The sequence below is a fragment of the Colossoma macropomum genome, unplaced genomic scaffold (assembly GCF_904425465.1).
Source record: "Colossoma macropomum unplaced genomic scaffold, Colossoma_macropomum, whole genome shotgun sequence".
Classification (NCBI taxonomy): domain Eukaryota; kingdom Metazoa; phylum Chordata; class Actinopteri; order Characiformes; family Serrasalmidae; genus Colossoma; species Colossoma macropomum.
Window position 1 is genome coordinate 17,814,919 of NW_023494802.1, and position 12,848 is coordinate 17,827,766.

Genomic DNA, 12,848 nt, shown 5'->3' on the forward strand with positions numbered 1-12,848 from the left:
GGCTTTTGAACTGTGCACTGATAACAAGCTGAGTGGTCTTTAGCCCAGAGGACACAGTGTCCATGATTTCCAAAAAGAATTTCAAATTTGTCGGACCACAGGACACACTTCCACTTCGCCTCAGTCCATTTTAAATGAACTCAGGCCCAGAAAAGGTGGCAGCATTTCTAGATCCTTTTTATGTACAGATTATTCTTTGTGTTTTAGAGTTTTAACTTGCAGCGACAAACTGTTTTCACAGACAGTGAAAAGAAGTCAGAAGTGTTTCTGAGCCCATGCAGTGATTTCTACTACAGAATCATATCTGTTTTTAATGCAGTGCTGCCTGAGGGCCCAAAGATCACAACCAGCAAATACTGGTTTTTGGTCTTGTCCCTTGCATACAGAGATTTCTCCAGATTCTCTGAATCTTTTAATGTTATTATGTACCGTAGATGATGAAAAGCAAAAGTTCTTTACGTTGAGAAATGTTATTCTTGAATTGTTGCACTATTTGATCTTGCAGTCTTTCACAGAGTGGTGAACCCCTCCTCATCTTTACTTCTGAAAGACTCTGGGATGCTCTTTTTATACCCAGTTATGTTACTGACCTGTTGTCAATCAACCGCCAGTTTTTTTTTTTTTTTAGCTTTACACAACTTTACCAGCCTTTTGTTGCCCCCATCCCAACTTTTTTGGAACGTGTTGTTGGCATCAAATTCAAAATGGGCAAATATTGTTCAAAAAACTCAGTTTCTCAGTTTCAACATTTGATATGTTGTCTTTGTACTATTTTCAATGAAATATAGGGTTTAAGTGTTTTGTACATCATTACATTTTGTTTTTATATTCATTTTGCCCAGCATCCCAACTTTTTTTTGGAAATTTTGTTTTTCGTTTTTGTTTGGGGTTGTAGTTCTTTTACTTTAGGTTGGTCTCTTATATTCCAGTTGAGAGACGGACTAAAATTTGTGCTCATTTATTTTCTGGTTAATAAGGTTACATTTAAAGCCACTGGTGTGAAATAGGGGGTGGAGTTGGGGGGGAGATGGTGTACAGATTCTTCCCACTTTTTAAAATTATGTAAGATCATTTTTGCCTGTCACAAGATATTCAACCAAAAAAATTACATAGCTTACTTTTCCACCATTTACTTTTCCATAAACTTTCCCACACCAGTGGCAGTGTGAATCTGCCCTTAGACAAGCAGCTAGCCTAACAGCTTACTTACTACTCTTTTATTTGTATCAATAGTCAATGTATCTTTAGACTGATATTTAGTTAATAGACATATTGCTTTGTTCAGAATGGCAAAAGTGTGAAAGAGCTGCCAGATATTTGCAATCATGCCTATACGTTTTAAAACTCTAATTTAACCCAAAATAGATTGTTGTTTTGTTTAATTATAGTCAATTTAGACAAAAAGAAAGAAGCACTAACATGGTCTGTTCGTTATCAGGCAATCGTTTTCAAGACTTATTTACCACATAAGCATTTGTTGCTTATGCTCTGTTATTAATAGTTCTTCCTCTTTCTGCTGAGTTCTCATCACATCTCTCATTATTGATGTATTTTTCCTAAATATTTATAGCAACATGCAAATCAGCCTTAGGTTTGTGCTGCTATACAGTATAGCCTGCCGACGTTGGTCCGCCCACTTGTCAGATGAAATTTGTTAAAGGTTAATGTTTAACTTTTTGCAGTGCTTCATTTTATCTGTATGTATGAATCACTTGTGTAAGTTCTTCAGCTGCCATTAGATAAAGCACCTTTTCAAACACTTAACAGCTAATGCCACGTTACATTCTGACTTACAACAAACAATGTTGCAGAAGAAATTTAAACATTCATGGAACCAATTTTATTTTAACCCACCATCTCTTCCCTCATCCTCCTGGAAATATCTTACACTGGCATAAAGTAGATACTGCCTAACCATATCTGCTATCTTACCTCCTCTCTCTCCATGTTGCTGGGTTTGTTGGGCTCACAGGAGTAGGAAGCTTACTCAACTCCTGAAATGACACAGTATCAATCAGATGGAAAAAAGAACAAAACACGTTCATGCTTGAAAAGATGTTTTTCAAAGTTTTTTTTTTTAGTAAAGGAATGGCTAGAACCATTTCATGCTCAAATGGTTCTTTGCATGGTGAAATGGTTCTTCAACTTAATGTAGAATGTGTTGTTTATGTTTCATGGTTCTATATAGAACCTTTTACAAAAAGGAATGGCTGCCATGGTTATGATGTTCAACTTATAACAACAGCAGAACCCTTTTAGGTGTTATATTGAACCACTTTCAAAAAGGTTCTATATAGAACCACATATAACACATGTAATGCTAAACACATTACAGGCTAAACATTGGGAAGCAATACTAACTTGGTAAAGATAAAAAGGAATATAACATATTGCTGTTGTTGGAACAAACCTCGTATCTCCAAAATTAAAACTTTACAGGAGAAGGAAAAAACCTACTTTACTTTTAATGTAAGTCAATGGAACCAGACGTTTTTCCAAGTAATTTTGGGCTGTTTCTTTTGGTCCATTCATCATGAAATTTACACACAATTTAAAGAACAACAGGCATTTTCAAATTATGTCAAAAATAGAAAAATGACAAAATGGAGATATGAGGTTTTCTTCCAACAGCAGTGATATATAATAAGACAATATAACATATAAATATAATAATGCAACATAATAGTTGACATAATGAGTTTTACTGCTGTCTGAATTATATCCACCTAATTCTCACACTCAGGTGCTCCTGAAAGGTGGATGAACTACATGAGGCATGTTAAAAAATCAATTAAAAGCTGGTTGATGGATGGGACTTTTATCAACAAAGACAGTAGAGGCTTTTCCTCAAATAAAACTAATAATAATAGAGTATAGCACTGCGAGCCAATCGAACATCATGGAGAAACGTCTTTGATTACACTGGATATCAATGAACTTCTTGTGTTGTGTTTGTTGTCGGCAAATTGACTCATTTATAAAATATTTTTGAAACCTTTAGAAGGGAATTTCTGCAAAATTCAGTTGTTTAGATGTAAACAAAGTCATTCAGAGTGGTTTGAGTCACTCAAATCATGATTTGCTGTGAAATATGCTATTTGCTCCCATAAATCTTGCCTGGAATGTTTGTGAAAAGGACTTATAAAAGTAAACTGGCCACACTGAGTGCTTGTACTTACAAAAGGATATGTTCCACTCCACCCTTGCTGATGTTTGTGCTCGGATCCTTTATCTATACGTGTTCACAGAAAACAAGAATTACAAACGGGTAAAATCATGAAGAGGATGCACTGATGTGATCTGGACAACTGAGAAGATTTAGACGTTACTTGATGTTTCCGTCCTCTCAGACAGCGTCTCTGTGGTTTGGCAGTGTTCATTCTCACTTTTCACAATGGCTGTTGATGTGGTGGCGCCCCCTGCTGACGGCTGCTCGGCCTTCAGCCCCGAGGTCAGGAGGGTCACAGGAGAGGCTGTAGGGTCAGGGGAGCGTTTGACTTCTGGACTTCTGGCTTCCTCCGGGTGACCGTTCTTTTGCCTGAAAGGTTGAGGACAGAATGATCGTCAAAAAATCAGCTTCAATGAAGTTGTATCTGTAATAGACACCTTGGGAATTGAATAGAGTGGAATCCCATCATTTCTCTATCAGCAAAATGTCCCACATATATGACAGCACAGAGAGTCTGTCCCTCAAACAAGCTGTGAGTGGTGTCAGCTTTAGCTAAGACAAGATGGCTAGTTTAATATGGCTTAAATATATTAGAAAAACATAAAAGATCCAGAAATAATCCAAAGACTCAGCGATGATTTTTACCTTAAGCTTTTTCCCTTCGCTCAAACCCCTCATAAGAAAAGTGCTTAACATGGCTTAATTTGATAAAACAACATTCTAGGAGCACCAATTTTCTCTCACATCTTACGAGTAATAAACATTGTCTCATGCCAAAAGAACTCATAACATCAGGAAAAAGCATTAATTTCTATTTTCATTTTTTCCCTTCTCCATTTAAGCCCATTATAAGCTTATACAGCTTAACAAGGCTTAATGCAACGCACTAAAATCATCCTTTTGGATGTATTTATGGCAAAGGAAGGGATTTGGTGTTCCTTGGTCACTGTTTTATCTTTTTTTTTTATTTTCTGCATAATTATATCAAGATGTAAGTAAAGACATTCAGAGTGATTTGATGTAAAATGTGCCATTCCTCGAAAACTTGTCAAGTTCGAATTGTTCACAGTGGCCGTGATAGGAACCAGATGTCTGGTCTGAATTTTAATGCCTCTAAAAGCTCCCTCCCAGACAGCTATTACACAAAATGGTTATGAATATGCTGCCTGATCCCTGAAATACTGTTTTACAGTAGTTTTGAGATAACGTATTGGCCTAAATTGTGTTTTTTTTAATACATTTATGGGAGATGCAGAGTGTTGTAAGGCAAAATAGTACTCAAAGAAAATTTGACCACTATATTACTATTATAAACATTGCAAATAAACCTTCAGAAGGCAATGATGGTTGTTCTGGATAGTAAATCAAATGTCTATATTTGCACTGTAGACTCCTGGTTCCCATCACCACCACTGTTAAGAAATTTGACTCATTAAGTTTCTCCACAATGAGCCATTTTACATCAACTGAAACACTCAGAATGACTTTGTTTGCATCTCATTGAGTCAATTATGCAAACATTTTGTGAAATCAGTGGAACTCCCCATTCAGTGTTAAGCATTTTAGAATGTATCATAAAAAAGATGTTAAATAAAATGAATTTGTTTTTGAGTTTGCCAGATTTAGTCGATTTATTCATTAAAACCACGAGTCCTGTTTGTATTCCAACCTCAGTTTTTGAACACACCCTTTATGGCTGTGATGTTCTAGAAAAAAAATTCCAGTTTGAGTAAAATCCAGACCTAACAAGACTGATGAGTTTGTGCCTCTCAGACTGATCCGTTTGAGTCAAAGCATCAGTCATACATGGCAGGTTGTCACTTCCACTAAGTGAACATTGCTAGTTATACATGAAAGGCCATACATTCATACCAGGGCACAAATACTGTACATGCAAACCGTGCATGATCAACACTCACTCTATCCGTCTGCGTAGACTCTTCACCTCCTCCTTCAGCTTTTCATTCTCTTTCATCAGGGCACTGATCTCACTCACTGCAGCAGCAGGAAGACAGGAACAGGAAACAGAAGAACATGTGAGGGAAGTCATTTACAGTAGCTGATGGTCTACTTGACAGATAACAGATTCACAGGCTGCGCGATAACCAAATGGACCAAATGAACATGGGCCCTAAGCCCAAATACCAGTGGAATCTAACAGAGTCTAAGGCATTTTAGAATAAACTATGTGGTCAGTTACTTTGTGCTTATAATTTCTGACCCAAAACATTTAGTTTTTTTATATTATTGATTCAGAAGTAGCTTCAAAGTGTACAATTGAGGCAAACTGCAATTGAAAGTCTGAGGATAACTCTTGTTTTCTCTACGTACAACAGCTTTTTACTACTGGTGTACGTTTTACAACACTCAGCCTCATGTTCATCCAAGTGTCCTCCTTGCCTTTGAAAGCTTTTTTTTTGCCTAAATTGTTCTTTGACAGTTTTCCAAACAAACTGTGTGTGTTAAAAGCACATACTGAGGGTCTTTTGGCTTAGAGGTGGAGTGCCATTGAGTGCTGACAACACAGTTACATAAAATGCATTACTTCTAGCAATATTACCAAGATACACTCTCAGAAAAAAAGGTACTAAACTGTCACTGGGGCAGTGCCCCTCTTGTCACTGGGGTGGGACCCTCAAAGGTGCATCTCAGTACCTTTAGTCAGGGAACATAACTGAACCATAATCCACTGAAATGATATGTTCTAAGCTGTACTGACTCCACACACCCCGTCTCGTCTCCAGGCTTTTATTTCACTGTTCTGTTTTAAAACATTCGGTTATGAAAAGGTACAAATACAAACTTTTCACCTGGAAAAACTTATTTAATGTTCACAATCAGACCTTAAAACCACTGTTGTACCTTTGAGAGAACATTTACATTGTTTGTACCTCGATGAATGGAAAATGTACCTGAACAGAACCTTTATTTCTAACAGTGTAGTACTGTCGCAAAAAATATAAAATTATATAACATTATTACAAAGTGTGATATTGGTTACCTCAAAATAAGCCAGGTTCATTTGTCACATGTTGTGCACGTTATGCAAATCAAGTAAGAAAAAAATGCTCGTTTACATTTAAAACACGCAAAAAATGCTGAATATTCTCAAACATTTAACAGGCTATGTACAGTATGCACAGTTGGCTGCCAACAGCCATTAAGTACAGGTTCATTTTTCAGGAGATATTTTTACAGAGATTAGATCCACTTGTATGAAGAAGTCTACTGTCAAAAGAACAAAATAAGTGAGAAAAACAGAAGTTTCCAAGACGGGTGTTAAAAAATGATCCAAATATCTACAAAAAATGGGCCTCCTAGCTATCATGCAAGGCCTGGAAGACCACCAAAGCTGTCACCATCAGATAAACAGCACTTAAAGCTTTCATCTCTGAGAGAGAGGAGAAAATCAAGCTGCCTCAGATCTGAAAACATCCACAGGTGTTTCTGTCCCTCCTTCCACTGTGAGAAGACAGCTCTGTGAGGATGTGTAGCTGTTAAGAAGCTGCTACTGAGAAAGAAAATAGACAAACAAGAAGAACATTCGCAGATCAAATAAAGAAGCTGCTGGTGGTCTCGGAACAATAGACTGACCACCCCAGAGTCCAGACTTTAACATCACTGAATGTATTTGGGATTTCTTGGATCATGAGGAGCAGGAAATGCAACCAGCTTCTAAGACTGAACTTCGGAGGTGTGAATACCTCCAGATTTCTTTGAATAAAGGAAACTGATATAAAGCCCCCTGAAAAGAGTGGACACACTAAATACTGAACATTTTGATATTGTTTTTGGTTGTCGGAGCTTCTATGTGACGTTCCCTGTTTGTTCTCTGTGCTCTCTGTCAGCTGTCAGCGTCACTAGTGCTAGATTAGAAACTAGGGCTTTGTTCTTGACAGTTACAGTAATTCCTGTGGTTAACAGCTACTGCCAACAGCTATAGTTGTGTGTGTATATAAAGTATGTTGTTGTCTTACTCAGTATAGAGATGTGCTGTAGGCTCTGAAGCTGAGAGCTTTCGTAGTCCTGCTGTTGCTTCTTAGCCACCTCCTGCGTAACTGTACACCTGTCGCACAGGCCTGCACGCAACCTGCACACACAGTTATGCGCATGTTAACAGACATACTCCTACTAACAGATACAGATGCTGATTTATGCATCACCTACATGTTCTCCAGCTGTTTGATGTTCTCTGTAAGCAGCCGCTGCTGCTCTCTCAGTTGCTGGTTTCTGTTGTACAGCTCCTCCAGTCTCTTTGCATCACTGCAACACAACAGCCAGTGAGCTACAGCAAATGATTAGGTTTTTCACAACCTGCTAGTTTCCTGCACTCCAGGAAAGCTGACACTTTAATCTAGCTTAAAGAAAAAAAAAACAGATACCCAGAAACTCAGGGTAACGTTCTGAGGCAGTCTAAGGCAGGGCTGCCCAAAATGAGGCATACAGGCCCACAGCAAGGATGTTTAATTCTTGTGTGGTGTTCATGTCTGTGGGACCTTTTGTAATGTTTACCAAAAGAAAAAATGCTGAACACATGTTTATATATTGTGTATATATATAAACATGTTTGTATATTGTATATATATGCACACATGTTTATATATTGTATATATATAAAATGATGCACACATGTTTGTATATATGTGTGTGTGTGTGTGTGTGTGTGTGTGTGTGTGTGTGTGTGTGTGAGGGTGGACAACATGGACAGGCTGCTGACTGGCTACAGCTGCTAAAGGAGAACCCTACGCTGGACACTTTTTAAACATCTGGTATTTTACATAAATTCTTATGGCTGTATTGATTTAAAAATAACAATAATGTGGTAGATCTACCTGACCACCGAGTAACAAACACATCAACACCACACAAGGGTTAATTTGGTCCACCAAAAAGTTCCCTAAGCCACCCCCATTCCTTCAGCCAATGAGAGAATATATATTTTTAACAACATATTTTTACCTTCTTGTTTTCCTACATCATAGAAAAGTGAAACGAATGAGTATGAAGTAATATGTAAGTTTCAAAACATAATATTTTAGTGAATAGTCCATACAGTCCATATATGGCAACCTAAGCTGCAAAAAAAAAGCCAGTTTTGAATTCACTGTTTCTGTGATGTCATGAGAACCAATCCGCTCACATCTATCCACCTCTATAGCCTAAAATAGTTTAGCTCCGCCCATTCATCTTAAAGTGTTAGCTCTGAGTGCATTTTGAATGAGGCACAAAGTCCAATTCCGATTGCACAACCAGTCAGGACAGAGCTCACTGACCTCATATATTTGTCTTAAAGGCACAGTCACAAAAACAGCCTGTTTAACTGGAAGATTGCCAGCTAAAATTAATTATGACCAGAAAACCAACCTTAGGGGAAAAAATAAAATACAAGAAAAATGTAAGATATGGACTTTTTAAATTGTTTACTTAAAGTACCTTTAGCAATAAAACATTTAGTGCAATGTCATAAAATAAAATCTATTAACCCTGATATCTTAAAACTGTCAATGAATGCAAGACGAGTGTGTAACAGCACAAATGTTGCTAGCACTTGCAAGGTATTAGAGATTTGGACATCATCGGTGTGAGGAATTTTCACTGTATTTAAAAGCAGTACAGTGTGCCTTGTATGTCAACAAATCACTGAAGATGTTTAAGTTGAAGTGTTTAAAGAACTCATCATGGAAAATTAGAATTTACTCACTTTTTTATGATTAAAAGGTGTTGATGTTGTATGTAAACACTTCAAATTTTAAAATGCACTCTTACTCCTCAGTAAGCACCACATATTGAAATAATGCTGCAAAATGCTGCACAGGTTTTAAATGTACAGTCATGTAATGCTCAAAAAATCAATATATCTGCCCATTCAGTGTGCAGCAGTTTAGCCTCAGCCACTCATGTTTAAGTTATAATGCAGCCTGGACAGCTTTTTAAAAGGGGCATAATGCAGGACAGCGTAACAGAGGTAATTTACATATCGGTCTTAAAGACACAATAACAGGAAGAGCTTGTTTATATCTAAGGGATAAAAAGTCTTAAAATGATGTGTAAATCATGATGACAATTCCAAACTGGATCGAAGGGGGGCAGTACAAGAAAAATGTAGGATATAGGCCCTTTAAAGACTCCATGTATATTGGCAACATGTGAAAACAGAAAGATAAGAAGTTGCTGCCTAGCTGTTCTGTCTTTTTGGCCAAACATAAAACTTTGCTACCCCAAGACATAAAGTTGGGGCACCCCTAAGAAACTGAGACTCACCAGTTTTTCTTGTTGGTTAGTTCCAGCACCTTTTCCTGCCATCCTATTGTGGGAGAGAAGAAAAACAAATGCTTTCAATGCTTGTGGAAAATGTACTGAATTTGAATGTGACACTTTTTGCTTGAGAATGATTATAATGCTGTAAAATAACCTTATTCACCATTTACTTTACTAGAATTACTTAGAGCTTCCACTTGCTGGCCACTTTGGAAGCTCCACCTATGTTATACATATCCATAGCCCATCTGTTGTCATGTATAATTTGCCAGTTCACTGTTATTCTCCTTCCAGAGCTTATAAAAAGGCTCAGAAATGGATCTAAATCATCATTTTTACAGCACTGAAAAAGAAGCCAGGTTAAAACTAAGCCGGGCAGCAGGTCAGACCACCCATATTATCTTGTGACACATTCAAGGAATGTCTTTTCATGTTATTTTTAGGTTATTTGTTCTTCAGTGTTTATTCACGGGGTTATTCTGCTGAGGACTCTTACTGTAAAGGGCGGAGCCAGTCCACAGGATGTATGGGTGAGCAGAAAGAGCTGAGAGTCAGACATGAGCTCAGTAGGGAACCAGTTGTTAGAACAGATGAAAGTTTTGCTAATACACAGCGAAGCAGTGGACAACAACAGCTGGTTATTAACGCACCATGACTTGTGTGAAAGGTCTCTTTTAATACAATGTTTATGTGACAGTAAATAGTTTCACAAGGGAAGAAATACACCACTTACACTCAAAGAAGCCAAGAAGGCATAAATTAAGCCTTTTTGTAAAGAAAAAAGTCTTATTATTATTTACACTTGTGTGTAGCTGACATACCTACATATTCTTGTCAATGAAAAAATGAGTATTTGTAATAGCTGGGGCCATTCAGTGTAAAAATAAAAAGGTTATGATTATGGATTTTGTTATTTATCTGTGTTTTAGGGGTCTCTCCTCACCCCCCACCTCAGCACCAAAGTATATTTTAGACCTGGGGGAAACACTAAAGGGCTACTACAGACATTAGTAGTACAGTACATTACTACAGTACATTAAGTAGAGCACAATCTACTACTGGGTAAAAAGTAGTACCTTCACAGGAGAATGCAAAATTATACATCTTTTTTAATGGAAGTTAATGTAAAGAGATTTTATTCCAAGTAATTTATCATGAAAAGTCACATGTATCATGAAATTTTCACTCAATATGAGTTCAAATCATGTAGAAAAGTAGGATTGAAAAAATTAGCTACTTTTTTTGACACATAGGTTGTATGTTGCATGAACAAAAAAGGAAAATCTACTCAAATATTTAAAAATGAATAAATAATTAAATGTTTGGTTGTGCTCCACTCTCCCCTACCTGGAACAAAGAATGTGTTTACATGCACTCAATAATCCAATCATAATCGGATTTCTGCAGTTATCTGATTATTCAAATGCTCATGTAAACACCATATTCCGCTCTAGAAATTCAATCTAGAAATCCAATTAAGAGAGCTGGATTTTAGCTCAGTAATCAGATTTCTCAATGCATGTGAACTCTTACTCTGATTTCTTTCGCATTTCTCAGTCTGTGCAGGTTCAAAACAGGCCGCGGTACCGGAAATAAGCGAGCAGTGTCGCCGCGAGATGCAGCAAAACACTTCAGGAGCGACACTGAAACCAAATACGAAATAAAGAATTTGAATATTCTTCACCTTCTAGATGATATATGTTCATATTTTCAGGTAAAGTGGAGAGATGTTTAAAAAAAAGAAAAAGCCACGGGATGAAGTTTGAGTTTTACGTTATGTTTACGTTGTAAAGCAGAAATCTGATTACTGTCTGACTCATGTAGACCTGGAGTTTTGACCTTATCTTATTACTCAAGTGCATGTAGACGCATTGATCGGATTACTGACAAAATCTGATTTTCTGCAGTTATTGGATTATTAAGTGCATGTAAACACACTCAGTGAGACGTGTATTGATGAGGGTACATGTAAGGTATAAGGTACAATATGCTAGAATGTGAATCTCAGTCTCACCTTCCACCTCCTGTTCATGGACCTCTTTCAACTTATGCAGCAGTTCTGTAAAGCTCTGCACCGCCATCCTCCTCCTATACCTACAGAGAGAGAGAGAGAGAGAGAGAGAGAGAGAGAGAGAGAGAGAGAGAGAGAGAGAGACTTTTTTGAGTTTTGAGGGTCCTTTTTTCAAACAAAGTCTGTAGAACATCATCTTAAATTACTTTAAAACACAAAAAATATCCCTACCAAAAAAATACAAAAGGACAAAAACCTCACACTTTTGCCTCAATTGAACCAGGGAGTGCTGCAGAGCTCATCACCATACCCCGAGCACACGGCCTCATCACAGCACCACACTGCTTTAAAAGCCTCCATATCACACCTACTCTTAAAAGAGACTGACATACTCTTAGAGAGAGTCCTTGTGGCATCACAGTCAGTACTTCACACCTCCTAGTTTTTACCACAGACATATTTTGCCATTTTCGCCTGTGCAAGGTTGAATTTGATTACTTGGCACTTGGACTTCTCTCTCTGGACATATTTAAGACCAAGAATAAAAGTCTGGAGTGTGAAAATCACATTAAAAGACATAAAAACATTATTTAAAACATCAAACAAAGGACACAGCCTAAAATAGTGCATTAAAGTGTGAAACACAGTAGACACTGTGAAACAAAATAGACACTGTGGTAAAATATGAGGGTTTAAAACAGAAATAAAATCATTAACTGAGGCAATACTGGGTAAAACCCTCCACTGCAGGTCAGCACCTTTTTTACTTAATGGTGGTTTATACAATGCTGTCCACTCTGGCTTCACATCATCACTCCAGAAGGGGGCCCTCGAGAGAGAAAGAGAGGTAGAGAGAGAGAGAGAGAGAGAGAGAGAGAGAGGGAGAGAGAGGAAGAGAGAGATATGGTGAAAATGGGAGAGAGGGTGAAAGAGAGGGAGAGAGAGGAGGAGAAAGAGATAGGATGAAAGTGAGAGAGAGAGAGGGAGAAAGAGAGTGTGAGAGAGTTGAGCAAAGATATCAGGCCCCTCACTCAGCTGGTCCTGAAGCACAGTTCAACACAAATGGTCAGTCAGCACCGCCTGGCTGTAGAGACGGGCAGACACAGGAAGTCTTGGCTACCGAAAGATCAAAGACTGCGCCAGCAGGGCCAGCAGAATAAGCCTGAGACAGAGCTGCTCTTTCTGACTGACCACACCAAATTTACTCAGATTAGAACAGAATTCTTTAGTAAAATCACCAAACATGTTGTGTATTTGAGAATCTTCCCCTCACAGAGGAGCTGCCATACATTCTAGGAGAACACATACATTCAGCTTATTATTATTATTATTATTATTATTATTATTATTTTGACACCTGTTATTGCTTTATATCTGTTATTGTTTTTTGTATATGTTCTATAATGTTCT

The 12,848-nt window shown here is 37.6% G+C and overlaps 1 protein-coding gene across 1 annotated transcript in view; it reads right to left on the reverse strand.

Moving 5' to 3' along the window:
* The window catches only part of rbbp8l (retinoblastoma binding protein 8-like), a 31,918-nt gene that overhangs the window by 7,460 nt on the left and 11,610 nt on the right, over positions 1 to 12,848 (reverse strand). The window contains exons 2-9 of the mRNA XM_036592502.1: positions 11,442 to 11,521; positions 9,431 to 9,473; positions 7,337 to 7,432; positions 7,147 to 7,259; positions 5,089 to 5,164; positions 3,330 to 3,538; positions 3,180 to 3,232; positions 1,933 to 1,994 (exon numbers count right to left, since the gene is read on the reverse strand). Coding sequence (XP_036448395.1) covers positions 1,933 to 1,994; positions 3,180 to 3,232; positions 3,330 to 3,538; positions 5,089 to 5,164; positions 7,147 to 7,259; positions 7,337 to 7,432; positions 9,431 to 9,473; positions 11,442 to 11,508 — 719 coding nt within the window. The 5' untranslated portion in view covers positions 11,509 to 11,521. The remainder of the gene's footprint in view (positions 1 to 1,932; positions 1,995 to 3,179; positions 3,233 to 3,329; positions 3,539 to 5,088; positions 5,165 to 7,146; positions 7,260 to 7,336; positions 7,433 to 9,430; positions 9,474 to 11,441; positions 11,522 to 12,848) is intronic.